Below are 26730 nucleotides of genomic sequence, written 5' to 3' on the forward strand. Positions count from 1 at the left end.
CCTGGCTGTACTCTCCCAAACTAGTCCCGTTTCCTGCCTGCCTTCTGCCCTGACGCACAGCTGAGACACGGCCCACAGTCAGGGTTCTGGTCTTCTGGGTCTGAGGGTTCCCTTCCCCCAAATCTGCTGAGCAAATTTTATGCGCAGCACAAGATCAGGGTTCCCAGCCTCCAGTGTGCCCTTGACCACAGGTCCACCTTTACAGACACCTTACACAGGGTTTCCTGGGCAGTGCCCTAGGGACTGCTCCCCCAGCTGGTCATGGGCCATTCTACAAGGGAAAGATCGTGCGGGACACCGTGGTGGGTTGAGCTGTCGTCAAAGCTGTGTGGGCTACCCTGCAGGCCTCCCTGAGAACAGGGCCTTCTCTGGAGGCAGGGTTTTTACAGAGGGTCTTTACCAAGGTGATCAAGTCACATGAAGTCAGCAGGGTGGCCCTAATCCAGTAACCGGTGTCTTCATAAAATGGAAACGTGGACGCAGACACACAGAGAAAGCACGAGGGGAGAGCAAAGGCAGAGATCGGGGTGATGCGTCTAGAAGCCCCGGAGCACCCCAGACAGCTGGAGCAGGCCTGCCCCCCAGCCTCGGGGAAGCCGCCCTGTGCACACCTGACTTCTGGCTCCGGAACTGCGAGGAGACACAGTTAGTTCTACGGCCGAGGCCACCAAGTCTGTGGGGCCTCTGGCAGCAGCCCTGCGTCCCTGGTTTGGCAATGGGGTGCTCTGGAGGGGCCAACCTCGGCTGGAACATCCCCGATGGTGTTAAAACACTGCTCTGACTTCCTGCCTTTACCAGGAGGACCGATTCACCCTGGCCTCAGTTCCTACTCTGGTTAGACCAGTGACAGCCACAACAACAGAGCCAGTACGAGACAGTCACTTCCTAACACCGAAGCCGTCTTCCAGGGCCTTGGGTATGAAAACAGGACCCTGACGTGGACACGTCAGCCGCTAAGTCCCCTCCCACGCGGGAGGGTTCCTGGGAGCATCTCCGTCTGGCTGCCCATCTGCTTCTCCTGGGATCCACGGGGCGTCCACACCCCTGTGCTCCTCAGGTCCACGCTGGCCACGGGCAGGAGGAGAGGGGCCCAGGCGAGGCCAGGCTTTCGACGTACAGGGGTCCCAGCCCAACCCAGCTGCTGCTGGCAGTCTGAGCTCTGCTGCCGCCTTCCGTCTGCCCTGGGCCACAGAGCTCCATCCACCAGGGAGAGGGCGCTGTGCTGTGTCCCTCCGAGCCCCCACCAGAGAGCCACGCCCACACAGCTCGGCCTCTGAGAACGGCCACCTCACGGGGCGGCCAGCTCCCTGACTCTGCGCCTGCGGAGCTCACTGATCCCGAGAAAGTCTCTCTCTTGCGGAGAAATAAATAAAGTCAAAGGGTTTTAAAAAGTACCCAAATACTACTGTGGATGTGGCCGTCTGTGGAAGGCCGACTCACCTGGACGATAGAGGCCCGAAGGGGGTGCGGAAGCAGGAGACGCCCCTCTGCCTCCGCTTCCGGAAGGCCTGCTCCACGAGCTTGGCCTCCGACGCAGGGTCTATTCGCCAGAAAGACCCCTTCCCAGGCTCCTCCTGAGAACGAGGGACTTTAATGAAGTAACGGTTCAAGGAGAGGTTGTGTCGGATAGAATTCTGCGGGCAAGCAGAGAGAGTCACCGATCGTTAGCACATCGGAAAGCAAGCCCTGCCCCCCCACTCCAGAACGTAGCGGACGCGAGACCAGAGGTGACGGCCCAGGGTTCACGGCAGGGCGGGCTCCCGGCTGGCCAGGGACTGTTCTACGGGGAAGTACGAAGGAGCAGGTCATGTTCCTGCAGGAGTTCAGGGCAGCGCCACCACAAGACAGAAAGACAAGCTCGGTCAGTGAGTGCGCCCAGGTCAAAGCCCGCGCCGGGCCCACCAGCCAACGGGGAGGAAACAGGAGACACACAGATGAGTGGAGGCGGTGGCTGTGCCCACTATGGACAGAGGTCTTCCAATCCCACACCAAGAAACACAGCCCCAGTCTACCCGTGTGGGCCGACCTCAGACACTGTGATCACAGCACACAGAGCACAGCACTGTTCACAGGCAGGCGTAACAAGCTCCACGCTGGACGCGTGGGGTGCCGCCTGGGCCCCCCCCTGTGGACCCCTCCCCCCCGTGGACCCCACAGAGCCGCCTCTGCTGAGAGCTGCCCGGCGGGCTTCCCGGCTCAGCCTCACCTGCCAGCCCTTGTCGGCCGTCCTGTAGTAGGGGTAATGCTTGGTGATGTGGGCGTAGATGCCGCTTAGTGTTAGCTGCCGGTCCTGCGCGGAGGAGATGGCCTGCACGATCAGCTGGGCGTACGAGTATGGCGGCTTCGACTCGTCCTGCGGGGAGGCGGGCGGCACTGTGAGCTCCCGCCCAGTTCCCAAGTCCACCCACCTGTGTCCCCGCCCAGTGGAGAACAAGTCCAGTGAGGCCAGAGATCAGCAGTGTGACGACTTAAACTGGACCCAGGGGCCGGCACGGGTCACGGCCACGTGCTTGCTCCACACCAGGAAGAGAAGTCTCTCCTCACGGGAAGGAAAATGAGGATTGCATCATGACTTATTCTGAAATTGCTCACCTCCTCTACAAATTGGTTTTAAAAGTTATCAGATGGGGGCCTGACCAGGCAGTGGTGCCGTGGAGAGAGCAGTGGCCCAGGATGCTGAGGACCCAGGTTTGAAACCCCATGGTCATTGGCTTGAAGCCCAAGGTCGCTGGCTCAGTTGTAGCCCCCCCCCCCCATCAAGGCACAGACGAGAGAGCAATCAATGAACAACTAAGGTGCTGCAGTGAAGAATCAATGCTTCTCATCTCTCCCTTCCTGTCTGTCCCTGTCTATTCTTCACCCCACCCCCTGGCTAAAAAGAAAAAGAAAAAGTGCCCTGGCCGGTTGGCTCAGCGGTAGAGCGTCAGCCTAGCGTGCGGAGGACCCGGGTTCAATTCCCGGCCAGGGCACACAGGAGAAGCGCCCATTTGCTTCTCCACCCCTCCGCCGTGCCTTCCTCTCTGTCTCTCTCTTCCCTTCCCGCAGCCAAGGCTCCATTGGAGCAAAGATGGCCTGAGCGCTGGGGATGGCTCTGTGGCCTCTGCCTCAGGCGCTAGAGTGGCTCTGGTCGCAACATGGCGACGCCCTGGATGGGCAGAGCATCGCCCCCTGGTGGGCAGAGCGTCGCCCCATGGTGGGCGTGCCGGGTGGATCCCGGTCGGGCGCATGCGGGAGTCTGTCTCTCCCTGTTTCCAGCTTCAGAAAAAATGAAAAAAAATTTAAAAAAAAAAAAAAAGAAAAAGTTATCAGATGGGAATGAACTAAGACACAAGATTGTAAGGCAAAAACCAGTTATTCCTCTCAAAGACTGTAATTAGAGCAAGTCTTTGGTCAACAGCAGATGGTGAGGGGGCAACACGGCCCATGGCACCTAAATACCTCAGCAAACAGGCAAAGCGCCCAGGTGGGCAGGGGGGGGGAGGGCACCGGGGGCGCCGCCCTGTGCCCGGTCACCACACAGCCCACGGGGCCGTGGGGGCTGAGACCTTGGGGCTGTCTCCTCCGGACGCGTCCGCCTGCTGCTCTGAGGCGGCCTTCGCGGCGAACTCTGCGGCCAGCTGCAGGTCCGAGGTCACATTCTGGACAAATCGGTAGCCGGAGGACCCGGCCCCGCGTGGACTGGCCGGGCAGGAGTTGGGAACACTGTGGAGAGAAAGGACATGTCCTAAGCTCACGATCCCGTGGAGGGCTCTGTGTAGGAAGCAGGATGTCAGGGCCTCCTGGGATGACACAGGGACAGAGAAATGGATGCTTTCCTGTTCTCTATGTTTTCACGACACTGTTGCACCAACCCTTGACGAAGGACAGAGCAGTGCCACAGGGGACCGCAGTCTGTGTCCACGACCAAGGTGCCGGCCCAGCAGCTGGCTGGCAGCAGGCCGGCCTGCCCAGTGCTCACTTGTCCACATGGTGGCGCCCTCAGCAAAGGCTGGAGCAGAGCACCTGTGGGACGGAGCCGGGCGTGGGCGAGCCCTCCCGGCCCCGGCCATGGCCGCTCACTCTCTCCTCGGCCACGGAGACCACGCAAGGTTGAAACCACAACCAAACATGCAGCTGAACCTTCTGGTTCCTTCTCAGGCCACAAGGGTGGGCCCAGTTCCTCCCCAGCACACAGTGGGCTTTGCTTATCAAACCACATCAGTCACTACTGAGGGTGGAGGGTGAACAAAGACTACAGCATGGTGGTGGGGACAGCGGGTGGTGGGGGACAGCGGGTGGTGGGGGACAGCGGGTGATGGGGGACAGCGGGTGGTGGGGGACAGCGGGTGGTAGGGGACATCCTAGGGGTGGGTGTGAACGAGAAGTTCAACTACAGCCAGAGGCCTCTTCGGGAGTGAACCTGCCATACAGGCTGGATGGAGTGTTACGGCTCTTGTTTGAGAATTCCCGTCCTTCTCTCCACCGGAGCCCCAAACACAGGGGAGGGGTCCTACCGTGAGTACAGACACTACCCACCGTGACCGAGAATGAGCTTGTTAAGTAGGAAGTGGTAATTCTGAACCAAATACACAAAACCCAAGCTTATAAAGGAAGGCAGAGGGGAGAAAAAGGACCATACTAGTGACAAGGTCAAACACACAAAGCCAGGCTTTTCCCATGTGTCCACTTGGGAACAAATGCCTCTGGCCATGGCTGGGTGCAGTGGACACAGCCCAATGCGGGGGCTTCCCCTGAAGACTCTATGGGGCACGGCTGGCTGTTCAACCTGCGTCCAGCCCTGGTCAGCACCTTCCTGGACCAGAACACTGGGCCTTGCTGGGGCCGAGGTCCATTCCCCAGAAACACTGCCCTCCTGGAGACGGAGTCTCGTCCAACCAGGTGGCAGGCGGTCTCGGCCGCTGAGACCCGTGGGGTCCGCACTGGTGGACAGAGAACACACAGCGACTCCGGGCTCAGGCACCTCGGCCGTGCTTCCACTTTGTAAAAAGTCAGAGAAAATATACACCTAACCTTCCGAAGGCAAAACGCAGAGAGAGGGCTTCCCACAGAGCACCGTCCAGTGGAGGCACAGGCCGTGGGGCGGGCCCCCTGGGAGGCAGCGTGGCGGGGCCCCTGGCAGAGCTGGCACCTTGTGCCTGACACACCCTCTCTGGTGAAGCCTCCGCCCGAAACCAGGGCACAGCTGGGCCGCCCTGGGAACCTGCCTCTGCACACAGGCCTCTCTGGCCTCGGAGCAGCTGGCTTCTCAATACAGCCATTCAGTGTCCCTCGCGCTGGCCTCTGCCCGGGCGGTGCCTGGTCCTGCTGCCCCGACCCCACACCTCCGGGGCATGGGAAGGGGGCCGGCCACACGCCACGTAGGCTGCGTGCCGGGCTCTGAATGCTCAATTCAGAGGCGGGCCTCGGGCTCTGGGGACACTGGCCCAGACAGGCCATCTGTAACAGGGGAGCTTTGTCCTGCTTCACTGAAAATCTCCCGGTCAATGAGCAGAACTTGAAGAAAATTCTTCAAAGTATAAACATACACAAATATGTCTCTAAGGGGACAGGAGGCAAGACATGCTGAGTCCTCCTGGGATGCCAAGCTCACCGCAGGGGGCTCCCCAACTGCCCTGGCAGTGAGGGAAAGCTGAACTTGGGGAGCAGCAAAGCAGCACTGGATGTCACGTGACTCCAACGTCCTCCCAACTTCAGGTGAAAGGCGGACATAAAGGTAAATATGCCTATTAGACCGGCAGTCACCCCTGCCTAACTCCCCTTTTATGGAAAATGATCCCAAAGTCAAATATCCATTTCGGGTCATGAGTGGTGCCTCCTCAGGGTTGGCCTGTCCCGCCGGCAGCTGCTTTGGATTTGGGCCACTGTCTCACTAGGACAAAGTCAGGTGACCCATGCTGGCCTGTGACAGCCCAGAACTAGGACGTGACTTCTGTGACTATCCAGGACCCACCTGGCGATGTCTGCACTGTGCGCTCACAACACGGGAAAGAGTAACGGCCTGACGGAGCAAACGGCCCCACTCCAGGCCACATGCTGTGGACACACGGGACCCAGGCTGGTCTGGAGGGCATCGCGGACGAAGGGTTAGGAGTCAGAAGACAGTGAGCTTCTTAACAGCAACACTTGAAGCTAGAAAATGATGTACATCAGAGGGGGAAATTTCCAACCGTGAGTCCGCACAGGAAACCATCCCTCAGGTGTGAATGGAGAATAATGACTTCAAGCAAGGGAGAAAGGGCGATTTTTTTTTAACTGTTTACCTCTCCAGTCCTGTCTCCCAGGAAGCGACAAGAGGACGCTTTCCAATAAAACAGGCAGACGGGGAAGGAGGAGACTTCAGGGTCAGTGCGGGGGGAGGCCTGAGCTCCCAGGGCCCTCAGTGGAGGTGTGCGTGGTGGACGGCCACTCCAGGCGGGGGGGGGGGCAGACCCAGCTACGTGGACACCTAACCAAGCGCAGAGGAGGGCCACACGGCCCGGGAGGACAAGCCAGAGCACCCGCAGGGGAAGGGCGGCAAACACTGTCACCGCCGCACTGTCACCGGGAGGGAGGCGCGAGGGTGACGGGACCAACAGTCCTCGCTGTGCCCGATGGGGCTGCAGCACGGGGCAGCCATGGGGTGCAGCGCCCGGGGACAGTGCCAGACACCGAGTGAGGAGGGGACGCCGGGCTGCAGGGTGGCGTGACCCCAGGGTGACAGGAGTGACAGCTGCTGCTATGCTCTGGAGAGCGGTGAGGAAGGCACCACGAGGACAGACCCCAGGAGCTCCATGTGCTGACCGGCTGCGTGCAGGGCGTGCAGTGCTCCTATGCTTCAGTCGGGACCTAACCAGCGCACAGGGGTGTGGGCTCACCCCTGCGCAGATTTTGGGGGGCTACCTCCTGACCCCCTTTGGCGCCTGCCTTCCAGGGCCTCCTGCTTCCCGACTTCCGGAGGTGCAGCCTGGGACGGGCTCTTGGTGGCCATGTGCTCACACAGGCCGGGCGTTGCCTGGCAGGCACACCCAGGGAAACACTAGCCACCTTCAAAGGCCCCCTGAGGTGTGCCTAGCACCAGGAAACCCATCCCCAGCAGCTCTGCAACAGAGATATGAACGTGTACCAGGTTCATTCAACTTTCAGCAGTTTAGAGCCAGGTTAACACCCTTGCAGGCCCCGGGGCAGAAAGGAGAACAGAAAGGATGTGGCTGCCCGCTTTCTGTGGGCGTGGTGTGGGCGGGGCTGGGGGTGTGAGGTCCACAGTGGAGTGGGGAGAGGAAAGTGGCCCCCAGGTGATCCACAAATAAGGGGCCCTGGCCAGCGGCAGAGATGTCCGCCGTGTGCAGATTGAACCCAGAGCTGCACTGCTCTCAGGGTCAGGCCACACCTGGACACCTGTAAGCGGGGACCGGCCCTCTCGGGAAGAATCTAGACTTTGCTAGACAGAAGAACAACAGCACTTCTAACGGGGGCCCAATAACCTCCAAACTCGAGAGGGAGCCGCTAACATCGCAAAGTAGAACGGGGTGGGACCGCGTTTTACCTAGCTTGACGTCCCGATCACAGGTTTAGATGTTTGGAGTCGGTACCTTTTGGTTTTATTTTGTATTCAGCTAACCTCTGCCAAATTTCCAGTAAACGAATAACTTTCACTTTTGTTCTCTCAATAGAAAAATCAAGGAAAGCTTTCTTAAAGAAACAGCTTCTGAAATCTTGCTCTCGTGAGTAACATCTGTATAGTTACCGTCCGGGATATGCCTTTTCTCTGTTTCACTGAAGCACTTTTCCTACAACTCGCTGAAGGGGTGCTTTTTTACACTGGCCTCTGTTTTTGCAATACCCAGAAAATGATTAACCAATTTCTTCTTTCCTATACACACCACTTCTTTGCAAAACAAACAACAAAAAAACCAGAAGTCAACAAATCCCTGCTTAGGATAGCAAAATCCACTTCAAAGACAGCTCATTCATTTCCGGGTGGAGCACTTCAGGTGGAAAGAAGAAAGAAGCCCCAACCACACAGGCACAGGGCCTGGCCGGGCGGCCGGGCGGCCTGGCGGCCGGTGTCCCAGGGAGCAGAGGGAGCGAAGAGCTGGACTCGGTCAGGGGCAGAAGCGGAAGTGGCTGGGTCAGGAGGCGGCAGGGCTGTCTGCCCAGAGAATGTTCTACAGGTACAGCCACTCCCAGAGTCCTGGAGAAGGCAGGGGCTCAGGGCAAGGTGCAGGGGAAAACTGGCTCCAGGGAAGACACCAGCCCCAACCCTGGTCTCCAGACTGGAAGCTGGCCAATGGGGTGAGCGGGGCGCAGTCACACCAAATTAGGAGAAGAGCAGAGGAGGGGGGAGGCGTCCTGGGCAGACACTGAGTTCTTAGAAATGCCAGGAGCCCGGGCGCTGGCCCAGGGCCGTTTCCTAGGGAAAGGGCTCCACTAGGCCACCACCCTGGCCACCACCTCCCTCCCCCCCCCCCCCAGAAGGGCATGGCCTGCCTTGCTCTCCGGGAAGGGCCCCACCAAGGGGGGAAGGGCAGGCCAGGGCTGTTTGTAAATACTCGGGGCTCCTCCCCAACAACAAAAGGGACCTTGGCAGGCAAACCTCAAGGGCCCCTGAGGTTTCTAAAACACTCGGCTGAATTCCGCAGAGCTACGTACGATAAACAGATGTCAACAGAAATCCTTTACTGTGACACTTAACTCAGGCCCCAAAGTGAGAAAGCCTGTCCCCAAAGCTACTACTCTGTCTGCAAATATTTTACCAGATGGGAACAAGAAGCCGGTCCCTCCTGGGCGGCCTTCAAACAAAAGGACAGAAAGGGGACCAGCAGGGTGAGGACAGCAGAGCCCCATCCGCCCCCGCCCAACTCCAGCCCCAAGAGCGAGTTATATATAAACTGCGTCTGGGAGCCTGGGACCTTCCAAGCAAGAGCCCCGCCGCACCTGCCTGCCTGCTCAGCGACCACGCCTGCCACTCCCGCCTAGCAAGGAGGCCGGGCGCCGCCAGCTGGCTCCTATTTTTACTGGAATGCGCTGGGAAACGCATTTACTTTATGAAGTGCTCCAGATACAACCCAGACTTGCTCCTTCTGAAGAGCCTCCGTCTGGCTGGATTATAAACTCACTGTTAATAGTCCCGTCCAGGCTGAGGCTGACTGCCCGCTGTGGTTTTCACTGCGTGTGGCAGTACCCACGCCTGTCACAGGCCCTCGGCCACTGGTGACACTGGTGACCGTCCCGGGCGCTGCGGGGGAAAAGGCCAGGACAGGCGTTTCCTCATCGCTTCCCTGAGACGCAATGCCACACTTCACATGTGCTGAGGGTGCACGTCAGGGGTTTCAGTGCATTCAGAGCTGTGTGGCCATGACGGTCCGGCTCCGGGACACTTTCACCACACACTTGGGGAAGAAACCCCACAACGGTCAGCATGGCCCTGCTGGCCACTCGCCCCCTGTCCCTGCAGACCTGCCTGTTCTGCGCAGTCGGTGCCAATGGGGTCATCACGGGCGCTCCTGTGGGCCCGGCACCCTCAGGTCACGTGGCTCCAGGACCCGCTGGATGGAACCTGCCTTTCTGTGGCCGGGTCGTGTCCCCCTACTTGCTGTCAGCCGATGGGCACTGGGGTGTCCCCGCTCTGGGGCCAGGGTGATGGTGTACTGCTTTCACAGGGACCTCGGGGCCAGGGAGCTGCGGGGGTTGCACGGTGACACTCTGTTTAACCCTGTGAGGACCTGCCAGACCACTGCCAAAGCGGCTACGTCACTTTACCCCACGTGACTGTGGCCTGTGGGTCAGTTACACACGTGTGTAAGTGTAAGAGCATGCTCACAGCACAACGTAACATCGACTCCAGCGGAGTCCTCGTGCTTCACATGAGACTCAAGTTAGATAGCTGGAGAACTGAGAACACTCGCCGAGCTCTGGGTGTGGGAGCATAACTGTCACCAGTGATCTGAAACGAGCTTAAGAAAACACTGCCCACAGGGCCAGCACACACGAGGTTTCTGTAAGTTGTTACTCGTCACCGTCCTCACAGACGGCTATGATGACACGTCACAAGTGTCCGCTGCACAGAGAGACAGAGCGTGGGCTTTGCCCTGTAGGCTGCAGGGGTCTGTGCCCGCAGGCCTCCCGCGGAGGGAGCCAGGCCCCCCCCTGAGCTGCAGGCCATTTTCAGTGCTGTCCAGACTCTTTCTTCGCAGGAGAAAGCCACCTCCTCACCAGCGCTGGAAGAACGGACTCCAAGCAGCACAACGCAAGCAACTCCCAACTTGCACCCAACATGCGAGGGGAGGAGAACAAAGACTCGAGCCACACACTGATCGTCACAGGGTCACGTGTGACCTGTGTGCGTGACTTCAAGTGTGCGCCCAGAAAGGGGGAAGGGACAGGGACCCCCAGGGCATGGCTGCGAGCGGGAGAAGGGCCTCGGACCCGGTGACACAGAGACAGAGAAGCCAGCTGTCAGCGCTGTGGCCTGAGTGTGCGGCTCGCAGACGTGCCCCGGGCACCCAAGACCCTCGCAGAGACACGCTGTGCCCCCTGCGGGGCTGATGCTGGCCCTGAACACACAGGCCCTGGTGGACGTGCCCGGAGCAGCGGCAGGGCCGGAGGCTTCAGGGTCACACACACACAGTGAAGCAGAAGAAAGCCAGCTTTGTCCTAAAACGTCCTTAGTGCTTTGTTAGCGAGTGTCACACAATACATTCAATTAAAGAAAACAGGCCCTGGCCAGTTGGCTCAGTGGTAGAGCATCAGACCAGCATGTGGAAGTCCTGGGTTTGATTCCCGGCCAGGGCACACAGGAGAAGCGCTCATCTGCTTCTTCACCCTTCCCTCTCTCCTTCCTCTCTGTCTCTCTCTTCCCCTCCCGCAGCCGAGGCTCCATTGGAGCAAAGTTGTCCCAGGCGCTGAGGATGGCTCCATGGCCTCTGCCTCAGGTACTAGAATGGCTCCAGTTACAACAGAGCAGCACCCCAGATGGGCAGAGTATCACCCCCTGGTGGGTGTGCTGGGTGGATCCTGGTCAGGCGCATGCGGGAGTCTGTCTCTCTGCCTCTCTGTTTCTAACTTCAGAAAAATACAAATTAATTAATCAATTAATTTAAATAAAAAATACTGACCTTTGCAAAGCAGTCAACTCTTTTAAAATATATTTGATCGTTATCTACAAATACCTGTCTTTTCATTTTAGGACAAAGGGGTAGCTGATTGGGACCACTGCAGAGACAGCAGGACGATGTCATCACGGTGCTGCTGTCATGGCAGCTGGTGGCTCCAACCAGCACCCTCCTCATGGGCCTCTGGTGACACATTTTCCTCTGAAACCCGCCCCCAAGCCTTTGACATGCCAAGGATGAGGAAGTTTGGGGACTTTCCTTTCTTCAAAATCTAGATTAATTTCTAAAACTTTGCCAAGAATTTCCACAAAGTTCACCAGATCCTAGTATACAGGTGCTACTTTAAGATTTTTTCAATGTCTTTTAAAAATAACAAACAAAAAACCTGCGCTTGCTTTAAAAGGCTCTAATATACAAAATTTCAAACCGGCAAAGTGACAGATTAGGTAGTGACTCTTCACTTTGTAAAAAGGATTCTCCAGACACTTGGTTAAGGAGTCAGGTCCTCTACACTCTTAAAATAGTTTCAAACTTTCCACCCGACACGCAGCTTTCCAGAAACACGTCAAACGCCGTACGGGGCACCACACGTCTCTGCCGTTTTCTGTGCTCTCAAACCACCTGCGCCAGCCAGGGGCCCCGGTGGCCTGGGGACGGGCTGCTCACCTGATGGTGCCGGTCGGGGAGGGGACAGGGCTGACCAGGCTCCGGAGGTCCGGCTCGGGGATTTGGATCCTCAGGGGGGAGACCTGCGGGTGCAGCGGCCGGAGCGGCGAGGCGGGGGCCTCCTCCTGGGGGAACAGCGCCATGAACTGGATCTTGATGGCCGTGCTGGGGAAGCGGAAGGTGCACCTGGCGGAGGAGAGCGCTGTTAGGCACAGAACAGACGGGAGAACGCGGAGTCCGGCAGCGGGCGCCCCGATTCACCCAGGTGACTGGCACCGTGGAACCTGACTCTCAGTCCCTCTGTGGCTTGCTGTGCTACATGGATTTCTCCGCTTTCATTCGGACACTTCCTAGCGCTGACACCAGCTTCCTTGGACTGTGCATGCAAAGAGACATAAATACACCCACACACCTCTGATGTCATCTCCAACAGAGGTTCTAAGCAGATGAAGCTACTTTCTGTCTACTGTGGTCACTGCTGTCACACTACGGGGTCTCAGTGCCCAGCAGATGCAGGGCCGCAGAGTCTGAGCGGACACAGAGCCACGGTGCCCGACCAGTCGCGGCACTGCCCCCAGAAATGCCGGCAGGAGTCTCGGGGAAGCAGTGGGAAGATCAGAGGCTAATGGGCTGGCTTCACAATTAGTTCTGGGCACAGGGACCAGGAACCTGGCTCTCACCACGGGCAGAGAACCATGCGCTAACAAGCCAACGCTGGCTACGGTGCAGGGGCCACCGGATCACGTGTATGTGTGAAGCCAAGGGCACCCACCTCTAAGGAACCTGCCCATCAGACCTGGGCGTTATTCATCCACACACCTTCTGATCTCTGAGCGGGGAGGTTACTGACAAGGTGCTAACTGCATGGCTTAGTTAAAAACAAGGACCCAGATGAGAGCAGGCCACCCACACAGAAACAAGTGACACAGTCCACCTGTACAAGTGGTTGGAAAAGCTCCCTGGACAACAGTGGGAGGGGCTCTTTGGAATAATGTTCATCCCCCCCCCCCCCTTCAGCACACTCTCAGACACTTCGGAAAGGTATTCAGACCAGGGGTGCTCCGGTCTTCCACTGTGTGACTGGCGTGAGCCTCGGCCACCTGGGCTAGCGGGCTGCTCCGTCCACTCCTGCCTTCCCTGGTAACTCAGTGGCCATGTTTGCACAGCAGATCTACCTCCACCCTCCCATGGATACAGCAAACACCCCCTTCATCTGAATCCCCCTTTTCTCTGGTAAGACGGTGCTAAGATTTAAGACCAGGTGGCTTAGGTTCTGAGGTTGTGGGAGCTAGAGAAGGCGCCCCCGTGGCCCCAGGGGTGCCCCGAGCCTTCTGGGGGGGCCCCTCGTTTCTCACGCTCTGACTCAGCAGGGCGCCAGCCTGAGAGCCACCGGTAGCTCAGAGGCAAGCAGGGAGTCCTAGGCAGGGGCAGGGGGGATGTGTGCTGCCCCAAGGGGAGCCCAGGACGCAGTCTGTGTCTCTAAACCTGCGATGGGAACAGAGGGGTTCTGACGCTTTCCCGAGGCCACCCCCTGCTGGCTGCTGCTCTGATCCTAGGGAAGGCAGCCTGGACGTCAGGCGTTAGGGATGGTGGGGGTGTCTGACGTGCAGTCAACGTCACCCCTACAGTTCTGCAAAGGACCACACAAGGCTAGCCAAAAATATTCTGCAACTTTCTTCTATGTCACAGTTAAAGAAACACTGATGTCCTTCCCACTTTCTTTAGTTTCTCGTCAACCCAATGGAAATTTCCCCCAACAGCACTCTGGTGAGAAAGTTCCATTGCACATTTTCCTGAGATGCTTTCTAAGGCGTGTGCTCTCTCCAGACCTAGAGGCCTGCCAGCTCTAAGTCACAGGGCCACCATCCACCCTAGCTCCTGTCCAGCGGTGGGCCGGGAGTCCCTGAGCCAGAGACAGCAGGAAAAGGCTTGGGGCCAGAACTGTGGCGGGGGGCTGCACACAGGGGGCTGAGCCGGGCCGAGGCGGCCCCACCCGGGGTGGGCAGGACAGGGGGACAGGTGTGGGCAAGTGTGGGGGGACATGCACCTGCTGCACAGTGTTAGACGTGAAGGCAACAACAATGACAAACATTTCAGGACACTTCCATGGCCTGTCCCATCTGTCTCTTCTTTTTTTTTTTTTTCATTTTTCTGAAGCTGGAAACAGGGAGAGACAGTCAGACAGACTCCCGCATGCGCCCGACCGGGATCCACCCGGCACGCCCACCATGGGGCGACGCTCTGCCCACCAGGGGGCGATGCTCTGCCCATCCTGGGCGTCGCCATGTTGCGACCAGAGCCACTCTAGCGCCTGAGGCAGAGGCCACAGAGCCATCCCCAGCGCCTGGGCCATCTTTGCTCCAATGAAGCCTTGGCTGCGGGAGGGGAAGAGAGAGACAGAGAGGAAAGCGCGGCGGAGGGGTGGAGAAGCAAATGGGCGCTTCTCCTGTGTGCCCTGGCCAGGAATCGAACCCGGGTCCTCCGCAAGCTAGGCTGACGCTCTACCGCTGAGCCAACCGGCCAGGGCCCATCTGTCTCTTCTTATAGCGGCTGCAGACGAACAAGCCAAGCCTCCTCCCTCGTCCGCCACAGGGCCCACGCTGAGCACCGACGGCCTGTGCTGCAAAGTCCCCGTGCTGCCAGGAGATCACATCCTACTCGTCCTCAGAAACCAAGAGGATGTGGCTTCGGCCTGTGGCAGGTCACAAGGCAGACGGGGAATCGCAGGAAACAAGGTGGAGGATGAAGACAAGAGAGGCACGTGGTCCAGAGGGAAGGGCTTGGCCCGGGGATCGGAAAACCAGGCTCCAGGCCGAGCCGTGGCCTTCGGTGTGGGTGGGAGAGGCTGGGGGCAGCATCTGAGACTGGCCCTGCCCCACCTCTCAGCCTGACACCCGCTGTCAGGGCCCAGCTGAGAATCACCCACCAGTGAGTGACGGAGGGGAGCGGGGGTGTCACCCAGGCTGGTACTGCCACGGACGGTGGTCTGGACCACTCGCTGATGGGGGGGGTGCTTTGAGTGGAATGGGTCACGGCACCCAGGTCACAGCACCCAGGTCACGGCACCCAGGTCACGGAACCCAGGTCACGGAACCCAGGTCACGGCACCCAGACTCTGGATGGTAGGTGCACGCAGGGCGCGGCCGGTCTAACACCGCTGCCTCATCTGACTTGTCAAGAGTTGGTTATTAGCAGGAGAATTTACTGCCACAACAGTAAGTTTCCAATTACATTTAACAATACATATTTTCATAGCATTTACTGCCACAGCTATTTCAAAAGCATCTCCTGGCTCATTCTTCCAAAAATTATCCTGAGGCGGATGATCGCCTACCTGGGCAGAGGAGAAACACCAGGGAGCTATTTAGTTTTAAGTAGATGTCTCCCAGGGGTGCTGGCGGAGTTTGCCAGTCACTCTCCCTGTAATATTTTCATCTATTTCAAGGCCCGAGCTGGGTTTTAATGAGCATGCTCTGCAATTAGAGCGAGTCTCTCGGCGAGGCTGCACGTTCAGCCTGGACCCACCACACACACAGGCCTGCGCACTGGACGCCAGCCATCGCCCAGCACCAGGCAGGCCCCGCACAAGCGGCACAGATCCTGGCGGGCGGCTCCCCCAGACAGCAACATAGCTCGGCTCTGGTCTGGAGACGGCAGCGGCAGCGGCTGCGTCGTGCCGGGCGGGGCGGGGGCGGGGAGCGTGACTGCCGCTGGGCGCGGGGTTTCTCTCAGGGTGACAGGTTCTCACGTTGAGTGTGGCGATGGTGGCACAACTGTGAGGGCACTAAAAGCACTGACTTGCATGATTTAAACAAGTCAGTTGTCAAATATTCACATCAGTCAAGCTGTTTTTAAAGAGCATTCTTGCCCTGAAGCTGCCGCACACGCTTCAGGGCATTCTTGCCCTGAAGCTGTGCGCCCCAGGGGACGGCTGCGTGGCTGAGGTGAGAGTCCGTGTGCCACACAGAGGACACCACGTGGCCACTTAGGAGGCCCCTTCCCAGTGCGGCAGCTCTGGCCGTCCCCCGACACACCAGCCCGGTCTTCTTGACCGGGGCGCCCTGGGCTCTGGGAGTGCTCCACCAAGCAGTCTGGCCACGACATCAGAAACACACACCGTGCCTAGCACACAGCCGGTGCTCACCAGCACCAGCCCACGGAGGGCGTGGAACAGGATGGCGCGCTGACAGATGAAGATGGGGGAGACAACCGGCTCAGGCTGCGGCACGGGTGAGAGATCACAGACGTGGTTCAGGAACGGGCTGTGGGGACAGTGTGCGGGGACCTGAGGCAACTAACTGAATCGAAGGCCCCTGACTGGCCACCCAGAGACACGCAGGCGCCCAGCGGCAGGCCGGGCACACAGCAGGGCCAGGGCTGGTGTCCAGCTGTTATCAGACAAGGACCTGCCGAGGAATGTAAACAGCTCCGGGGGAAGAGGGTATTACTGAGAACTCTCTTTTTTCCAAAACGTTCTTTAAATGTTGTTACTGTATCCTTTAAGATATGAAAACTCAGGAATAGAACACAATAGCGGTTACAATTTGCCCAGTGCCAAGACGGGTCTATTAGAAACCTTGTGAAGTGTTCAGCCCGCCCAGCTCTGCCATGCGCAGGCCTCGAAGGCCCCGAGGAAGGCTGGCAGGGGGCCCACAGAGCTTCTCGGGCCTGCGTCCCCTCTTGCGGCCAGTGGCCCTCCCGGTGGCCCGGAGCACGGGCAGTTCTCGCCGCGGCAAGTCTGGGGGGAGGCTCTGGGTCACTGAGAACTCCCCCTCCAAATGAGGCTCTTCAGGAAGTGGTTTTGAAAAACCTTTATATATCCCCAAATCAAAGGATTCTTAAAATATTTTTAATCTCAGATTTCTATTAAAATGTAATACATTTTCCAGAACACGTAAAACAGTGAGCAAAGGAGGCTGCGGCTGTGGGTCCGTTACAGTGTTACAGCGCTGAACCCGCTTTCCCAGCGTGCTGAGAGGCAGGGCAGACAGCGGGGGGGGGGGGGGGGGGACCGCACAGCGGGGGGGGGGGGGCAGGAGGGTCCGCGGCCACCTCTGCAGGGCCCTCTGAGCACTCAGTCTCTCTCCAGGTGGTGCTGTCTCTCCACAAGGGAGAAGCCTGCCCAGGGCCTGGACCACAGACACAGGGCGTCCTGTCCCCATGAAGCTGCAGGCAACTCAGGGTCAGGGACAATGGGGTCCCACAGGCCATCTTCCTGGAGACAGTCCAGCAGATCTCAAACAAGCCAGATTCACAAGTTTATACTTTTAAGTCGGCCCTGGCCGGGTAGCTCAGTCGGTTAGAGCGTCACCTGAAACAACAAGGTTGTGGGTTCAATCCCCAGTCAGGGCACACATGGGAAGCAACCAATGAATACATAGCTAAGTGGAACTACAAATGAATGCTTCCCTTCCCCACTACCCTCTCTCTCCTTCCCTCTCTCTGTGTCTCTAAAAATCAATAACTGCAGTTGAAGAAATTAAGCCCTGGCTGGATAGCTCGGTTGGTTGGAGCGTCGTCCTGAGATACAGGGCTGCAGATTCGATCCCCAGTCAGGGCACACACAGGGGCAGCTCAATGTTCCTGTCTCTCTGTCTTTCTCTCCCTGCCTCTTTCTAAAAAAAAAAAAAAAGACTTGTAAGTCGAGCTTCCAAGTTTTATAGTTTGGAAAATCAAATAGGGTAGAATTTCTGCTCTATCTGGGAGAGCAAATACTTTCCAGATTTGCCTGAGAAACCAAAGACCTCCTGGCCAGGTGTGTGGAGGGGCTGCAGGGGTCAGATGTGCCAATTCAAATGTCCTGGCTTCCGCGAGTTCCGTGCCGGCTGTGCCAGCCCTCAGATGCCCCCCCCCCCAGCCCTCAGATGCCCCCCCCCATGCACACGGCTGATGTGAGGGTAGCGGACTGGACTGGACTCTGTGAGGGGAGGTCACAGAGACAACACTTGCTCTGTGGGACCAGGCACAGCAGCGCCACGCTCGCGTGCGACGGGCACTTCCGGCTCTCCCCCGTCTTCCTGTCTACGCTGATTTAGACAAGCTGCTTTAATGAGCCCAAGTGCTTTAGTCCCCAGATCGACCTTCTCACAGCGCAGTCCACAGTCACAATGTCCACACTGTCCGACGGCGCCTGACTGTCACTAAGTACAAGGCACAGCCTCATCCCAGCACAATGACATGCTTCAAGATTCAGTTCCCAGGGCCGCCTTCTCCAGGGAGCCTTCCGTGAGTCCCAGGGCAAGTCCCCCGCGTGGGGCTCAGGGCTCCTCTGTGGGCAGGTTCCATTCTCCTTACCAGACCACAAGCTCCCCAGGGGAAGGGTCCCCACTGCTGGCCTGTTCTCTCCACACACACAGCACACGCGTGTCGGTGCCACCACACATGCCTCCTTCCTCCCTCAGGAGGTGGGTACATGTAGACTGTGCACGGGTTCGAGGCAGGATGAGAAAAATTCTCCAAGGGCAACACCATGGCAACGTGGAGGTGGTGCCTCTTGTGGAGCTTCCAAACCACAGACGTTCTCAGAGGTTTCCGATCCCAGCAGTCAGAAGCCAAGCCTGCCTGCCCGGGGCCGACAGCCCTCCCTGCCCACACCGAGGCCGGTGGGGCCCTCTTGCCGCCCAGCTGCCGGAGAAGCACACGTGGAGCTGCGCCCGTCTCCCTGAAGCACTGGAACCCTGCGAGGGAGCCTGGCAGTGACCACAGGACAGAGCCCGAGAGAGCCTCGGCAAAGGACATGGCCAGCAGCTCAGGGCCAGGCGAGGCCATGCCCCTTCCCAGCGCACTGCACATGCCCCAAAGCAGACAGGACGGGACACGTCAGAACCGAACAGCATAGCCCGAGAGCGAGAGAGAAAGCAGAGCTCCGGTTCTCCGGGCCCCCTGCTCTCGGGCTGGTGGGTCTCCTGAAATAACTGAGCCGGCTTCACTTGGGCACAGCAGGATGGACAGCCCCCCTCACCCGTGGGCGTCTCTGCCGCAGTGGAGGGAACGGGGTCTCCTAACAGTGTTCTTGTGAAGGGGAGGGGCTGAGAACTAAAGCAGCACCCCCACCTTCCAAGGGGACCCCAGCTTCTTTTTTAAAAAAATTTTAATTTATTTATTTTAGAGAGGAGAGAGAGAGAGAGAAGGGGAGAGGAGTAGGAAGCATCAACTCCCATATGTGCCTTGACCAGGCAAGCCTGGGTTTTCGAACTGGTGACCTCAGAGTTCCAGATGGGTGCTTTTTCCACTGTGCCACCACAGGTCAGGCGAGGACCCCAGTTTTAAAGGCAGTCGACCCATAGACCGTAGGCCCACGCAGACAGCTAGTGAACGAGGTTTGCGGAGGGTGTGGGGTGTAGGGGTGTGCCAGGCGGTGGGTGGGCCTGGGCAAGCTTCTGCTGGGAAGAGTGCAGAAGGCGAGTGGCCACCCAAACCAACTTTCCTTCTCCCTCCCTCCAAGTCCCAGCTAAAAGACACCATTTTTGCTGCCTCCCCTGTAGTCAGGGGTGACCAATGAAGAGTGAGCGGACCCTCATGGACAAGCCTTGAAGGAGGCCCCTGTGGAGGTGGACAGCTACCATGAGTGTGACACTGTACATCATCCCTTCTTCCCCTTTCTCACCTAAGGCTGAAATGTGATGGCTGGTGCTCCAGCAGCTACGCTGCACCAGGAGGTCACCCTGAGAATGGGAGTTTCATGCTGAGAATGGTGGGACGAAAAAACCAAGCAGCTTAGGGAGCAGGGCCACATCACACCCACACTCATACACACACTCACACAGACTAACACACACACATGCATACACACACACTCAGATTAACACACACACTCATACACACACTCACAGACTAACACACACATGCATCTCACACACACGCTCAGATTAACACAGACTAACACACACACGCATACTCACACGCTCAGATTAACACACACTCATACACACACTCACACAGACTAACACACACGCATACTCACACACACTCAGATTAACACACACACTCATACACACACTCACAGACTAACACACACACATGCATACTCACACACACTCAGATTAACACACACACTCATACACACTCACAGACTAACACACACACGCATACTCACACGCTCAGATTAACACACACACTCATACACACACTCACAGACTAACACACACATGCATACTCACACACACTCAGATTAACACACACTCATACACACACTCACACAGACTAACACACACATGCATACTCACACACACTCAGATTAACACACACTCATACACACACTCACACAGACTAACACACACATGCATACTCACACACACTCAGATTAACACACACTCATACACACACTCACACAGACTAACACACACACACGCATACTCACACACACACTCAGATTAACACCCACACTCATACACACACTCACACAGACTAACACACACACGCATACTCACACACACACTCAGATTAACACCCACACTCATACACACACTCACACAGACTAACACACACACGCATACTCACACACACACTCAGATTAACACCCACACTCATACACACACTCACACAGACTAACACACACACGCATACTCACACACACACTCAGATTAACACCCATACTCATACACACACTCACACAGACTAACACACACACGCATACTCACACACACACTCAGATTAACACCCACACTCATACACACACTCACACAGACTAACACACACACGCATACACACACGCTCAGATTAACACCCACTCATACACACACTCACACAGACTAACACACACACGCATACTCACACACACACTCAGATTAACACCCACACTCATACACACACTCACACAGACTAACACACACACGCATACACACTCAGATTAACACACACACTCATACACACACTTACACAGACTAACACACACACGCATACTCACACACACACTCAGATTAACACCCACACTCATACACACACTCACACAGACTAACACACTCACGCATACACACACTGATTAACACACCCACTCATACACACACTCACAGACTAACACACACACATGCATACTCACACACGCTCAGATTAACACACACACTCATACACACACTCACAGACTAACACTAACACAAGCACATGCACACAGACTCACTCAATTCATACAGACTAATGCACTCACACACGCACACACTCACACTCACATACTAACAACACAAGCACATATACACAGACTCATTCATACACACACATAGACTAATGCACTCATACATACACACTCACAACCATGCACCCACACACACAGAAGAGACAGTCCTGGTCAGTGAATCTCTACTGTGGGAAACAATGAGGACCAGGGATTGGGGGGCAGCACGGCGCCGCTTGGCGCTCCACTCAGGGAGCCCCGTCTTGCAATAACGCCACTGTCATCCTCACTCACACAAATTAATACCCAAAATACCCAAGGCTCCCAAAACACTAACAAGCAGAAAACGCAAGGTCACTGTTTCTTTAAAGTTAACGGTCAACGGTCATCATTCTGAACAACACCTGCTTGAAGGAGGGAACAGGCGTAAGAAGATGCTTTTCCTGGTCCCAGCACCCACGGCGACCGGGAAACGCGCAGGCGCAGACTCACAGGCGGCCGGGAAACGCGCAGACTCACAGGCGGCCGGGAAATGCGCAGGCGCAGACTCACAGGCGGCCGGGACACGCCGAACGGCAGGACGGCCGGGCCGTCTGGTGCAGCGTTATCATTCCTGCTGTGCGTCTAACCGGCAAGTCTGCAAAGAGGGCCCCCGACAGAAGTCAGCTTGGCACATCCAGTGAAGCCAATGTTCTGGGCGGTGCTAACAAACAAGCCCATTCACTAAATGGGTCCTCTGGGTGGGGTGGCACGGACATCCTGGTAAGCAGACCCTGCTGTCACTGCCTTCGTGTCGACAGGTGAAGGGACGCTGGGCTTCGAGAGAGCCGCCTCGACCACCCCTCAGGGTCTCACGCTTCTGACCACACTCTCCACTCGAGAGTTCTGCACACAGGCTCCTGCACTGGACGTGGGCTCTTTGGGAGCTGGGCCCAGACCACAGGGAGAGGTATAGCGGGACACATCTGTGTGCTAGGTGAAGGGTCTGTGGCCAAGGGGACAGGACCCCTCTGCCCATGCCAGGCCGGGCAGCGGGGTTGGTCTCGCCCTCCTTGCTTTATCTCAGGCCAATCACGTTTCCCTAACACTCCTGTGAATCACGCTTCTGAAAGAGGCCACTGAAACCTCCCAGATGTGCATGAGAGCGCCCTCACTGTGTAACAAGCAAGCCCCATGGGGCCCCAAGCCTGTCCACGCCCAGCACTGGGGCCCAAGACATCCTCCAGCCAAGACTCCAGGGAAAACCTATTCACAGACCCCTCTAGCTATGGAATGACCATCAACCACCATCAGAGACTAAACTGAGAATCTGGGCCCATCCTCTGGGAGTTTCTAGAACAGCCGCTGGATGGCCGCTGGAGCAGGGACGCTTGAGAGAAATGGAGGAAACAAAGCTCAGCCCCATCTCCTTGGCGTCTGTCTTCAGGCGGCCATCGAAGTGACATCAAACAGTCCCCGAGACACACCTGCCTCCCCGTCCCTCATCCACTCAGTCAGTGCGGGGCAGACTATGCCCTGCACCTGAGCTCGGTCCAAGTCACCTCCCCCACAAGGCTCCTGTGGGCCAGGGCAGGGGCTTGGGGGGATGGGGCACAGCGAGGCGGGCCCTCCCGGGGACTAGGGTGCCCCCCCCCCCGGCTCCCAGCAGGCTCCCCCCCCTCCCCGGGGAGGGCTGCCCTGTCCCGGCTCCTGCAGGAGGGAGGAGGGCTGCACTTCAATCTCAGCCTAGCTGTGAGATGAAAACGGAACACACATCTCACCATCCTCACTTTGTATTGGTCCCACCTTTTCCCTGGGCCCCTTCCCTAAAAATCTAGGGGCCACTAGTCCGTGTCCTCCGCACAGCCCACAACGAACTGCGGCCACTGCGCCTTATGAACTCATTTCCCTTCGGCACACTGAGCTCTGGTCCCTGATCAAAGGGACAGAAATAGACCGAATGACATGGAGAACCACACTGGGTTTGCCCAGACACTGGTCAGGGAGGAAAGGCAACGACTTCACAACACTCCACGTCAGTGGTAAGTCTTTTGTCTCAGGGCTAATTCAGGAAACATTTAAATATCTCCAGGCCTTTTTTTTTGTCAACAACTCACAAATTCATTGGATGCTGGGCTGGAGCATGCTGTCTGCCTGGGGCAGCAGGTCACGATTTCTCATCACTAAACTTTTCTGCTGTGTCACCCATCATGAGATGTGTCATCACCACCTAACCTGGTACGTTTGCTTATTTATTCATAAGTTATGTGCACGGTGTCCTCTACCAGGAGACACAGGACGAACGTGCTGTCCTGCACTTCACAGGGAGAAGCCTCCACACAAGTGTCCTGGAGGCCCCTCCTGCACCCCACCCCGTCCCCACGCCAGCAGGACAGTCCCTGTGACTGTCCACCCCGGTGAGATGGGCAGCACACCTCGGCTCCTCCTGCTTAGAAAGCGTCCACAGCTCTTGGAACAAAATGCAAACTTCTGAGCCTGCATGCCCGGCCGGCCAGTCGCCTCCGGATGCCACGCTGCTCCTCCCTCCCGCCTGGCCCCTCAGCCGCTGGACTAGCTCCCCGGCCTCCAGGGCCATGCTCAGCCAGGTCACCTCGACCCCACTCCACAGCGGCCCCACGCCCTCCCTGTCCCGCCACCTCATGCTCCTCGAAACACACATCAGACTTTGTGACCATGGGGCATCGCGCCCACCTGTGCCTGGCCCACTGGACGGCCCCTTCCCAGGGCAGGGGCAAGCCTTTCCTTGCACTGTGACAGCCCCGGGCCGGCACAGGAGGCACACGCACCCCAGTAAGGGGGGCAGACAGGGAGCTGCCCAGGGCTGCCAGCCATGGACACTCACAGGTGAGCTAGTCTCTCAAAGGCTCAGAAAGAGCTGCCTAATGTAGGTTAATGACTGCCAATCACTCAAGATTAGGATTAAGGGCACTTCCTAGAACCACCACCTGCCTGCAGGAAACAGGCCTGCTGTCACAGGGACCGGCACCTTCCCATCAGGGCCAGGGGGAGGGGTTCCACCATTGTCAGAGGCCACCAAGCAATAGGGGCCTGCGGGAAATTCTGGTGGGGTTTTCCGTCACTTCAGCTGCAATGCACAGTATGAGGCCTCCACTGGCCACCACGCCCAGGTTCCCTGTGAGTCTGGGCTGCCCCATCACAAACGACGACCAGGCCTGCAGTCCACCCGCAGCAGCGGGGACAGTGCCTGGCATTCCACAGCCAAGGTCACTCGGTGGTGGACAATTCCAAGAGCTGTGATAATAGCAACAAAGAAGAGTCCCAGAGATCTTCAAGGCCTTTAAGGACAAAAATTATTAAGTTCAATTGAAGGACAAAAAAGATCTCAATGGGAGGTATGTCACACAGTTTTTAAGACATTATAAGAGGTTTGTCTGATTCTTGAGAAGCAGTTGGCTGTTGAGGGAGGAAGGTCATTAAAACAAGCGGCAGGGACGAGATGGCACAGAGGGAGGCTGGAGCTTCACAAGGCCAGGGACCCGCGGTGGAGACAGAACCCTGCAGAGCACACCATGCCCACTGAGGGCCAGGGACATGTGCCATCCCCACTGACAGTCTAGGGGACACTGTGCCCACCGAGGACCAGGGACACGTGCCATCCCCACTGACAGTCTCGGGGACACCATCCCCACCGAGGGCCAAGGACACATGCCATCCCCACTGACAGTCTCGGGGACACCATCCCCATCGAGGGCCAAGGACAAGTGCCATCCCCACTGACAGTCTACAAGACGCCGTCCCCACCGAGGACCAGGGACACGTGCCATCCCCACTGACGGTCTACAAGACGCCGTCCCCACCGAGGACCAGGGACACGTCCCATTCCCACTGACAGTCTAGGGGACACCGTCCCCACCAAGGGCCAGGGACACGTGCCATCCCCACTGACAGTCTAGGGGACACCGTCCCCACCGAGGACCAGGGACATGTGCCATCCCCACTGACGTTCTACAGGACACCGTCCCCACCAAGGGCCAGGGACATATGCCATCCCCACTGACGTTCTACAGGACACTGTCCCCAGCGAGGACCAGGGACACGTGCCATCCCCACAGACAGTCTAGGGGACACTGTCCCCACCGAGGGCCAGGGACACGTGCCATCCCCACTGACAGTCTAGGGAACACTGTCACCACCGAGGGCCAGGGACATGTGCCGTCCCCACTGACAGTCTAGGGGATGCTGTCACCACTGAGAGCCAGGGACACATGCCATCCCCACTGACGGTCTACAAGACGCCGTCCCCACTGAGGACCAGGGACACGTGCCATCCCCACTGACAGTCTAGGGGACACTGTCCCCACCGAGGGCCAGGGACATGTGCCGTCCCCACTGACAGTCTAGGGGACACTGTCCCCACCAAGGGCCAGGGACACGTGCCATCCCCACTGACAGTCTAGGGGATGCTGTCACCACTGAGGGCCAGGGACACATGCCATCCCCACTGACGGTCTACAAGACGCCGTCCCCACCGAGGACCAGGGACACGTGCCATCCCCACTGACAGTCTAGGGGACACTGTCCCCACCGAGGGCCAGGGACATGTGCCGTCCCCACTGACAGTCTAGGGGACACTGTCCCCACCAAGGGCCAGGGACACGTGCCATCCCCACTGACAGTCTAGGGGATGCTGTCACCACTGAGGGCCAGGGACACATGCCATCCCCACTGACGGTCTACAAGACGCCGTCCCCGCCGAGGACCAGGGACACGTGCCATCCCCACTGACAGTCTAGGGGATGCTGTCACCACTGAGGGCCAGGGACACGTGCCATCCCCACTGACAGTCTAGGGGACCCCGTCCCCACAGAGGACCAGGGACACGTGCCATCCCCACTGACAGTCCAGGGGACACCGTCCCCACTGAGGGCCAGGGACACGTGCCATCCCCACTGACAGTCTAGGGGACACCGTCCCCACCGAGGGTCAGGGACACGTGCCATCCTCACTGACAGTCTAGGGGACACCATCCCCACCGAGGGCCAGGGACACGTGCCATCCCCACTGACAGTCTAGGGGACACCGTCCCCACTGAGGGCCAGGGACACGTGCCATCCCCACTGACAGTCTCGGGGACACCATCCCCACCGAGGGCCAAGGACACGTGCCATCCCCACTGACAGTCTACAAGATGCCGTCCCCACCGAGGACCAGGGACACGTGCCATCCCCACTGACAGTCTAGGGGACACCATCCCCACCGAGGGCCAGGGATACGTGCCATCCCCACTGACAGTCTCGGGGACACCATCCCCACCGAGGGCCAAGGACACGTGCCATCCCCACTGACAGTCTACAAGACGCCGTCCCTACCGAGGACCAAGGACACGTGCCATCCCCACTGACAGTCTAGGGGACACCATCCCCACCGAGGGCCAGGGACACGTGCCATCCCCACTGACAGTCTAGGGGACACCGTCCCCACCGAGGACCAGGGACACGTGCCATCCCCACTGACAGTCTAGGGGACACCATCCCCACCGAGGGCCAAGGACAAGTGCCATCCCCACTGACAGTCTACAAGACGCCGTCCCCACCGAGGACCAGGGACACGTGCCATCCCCACTCACGGTCTACAAGACGCCGTCCCCACCGAGGACCAGGGACATGTGCCATCCCCACTGACAGTCTAGGGGACACCGTCCCCACCGAGGACCAGGGACACGTGCCATCCCCACTGACAGTCTAGGGGACACCATCCCCACCAAGGGCCAGGGACACGTGCCATCCCCACTGACAGTCTAGGGGATGCTGTCACCACTGAGGGTCAGAGACACGTGCCATCTCCACTGACAGTCTAGGGGACACCATCCCCACCGAGGACCGGGGACACGTGCCATCCCCACTGACA

The 26730-nt window shown here is 58.1% G+C and overlaps 1 protein-coding gene across 1 annotated transcript in view; it reads right to left on the reverse strand.

Annotated features, from left to right (window-relative positions):
* The window catches only part of FOXK1 (forkhead box K1), a 60353-nt gene that overhangs the window by 7673 nt on the left and 25950 nt on the right, over positions 1-26730 (reverse strand). The window contains exons 2-5 of the mRNA XM_066273461.1: positions 11757-11942; positions 3546-3702; positions 2207-2353; positions 1441-1634 (exon numbers count right to left, since the gene is read on the reverse strand). Of these exons, the coding sequence (XP_066129558.1) occupies positions 1441-1634; positions 2207-2353; positions 3546-3702; positions 11757-11942 (684 nt within the window). The remainder of the gene's footprint in view (positions 1-1440; positions 1635-2206; positions 2354-3545; positions 3703-11756; positions 11943-26730) is intronic.

Source organism: Saccopteryx bilineata, chromosome 4 (assembly GCF_036850765.1).
Source record: "Saccopteryx bilineata isolate mSacBil1 chromosome 4, mSacBil1_pri_phased_curated, whole genome shotgun sequence".
NCBI classification, from domain to species: domain Eukaryota; kingdom Metazoa; phylum Chordata; class Mammalia; order Chiroptera; family Emballonuridae; genus Saccopteryx; species Saccopteryx bilineata.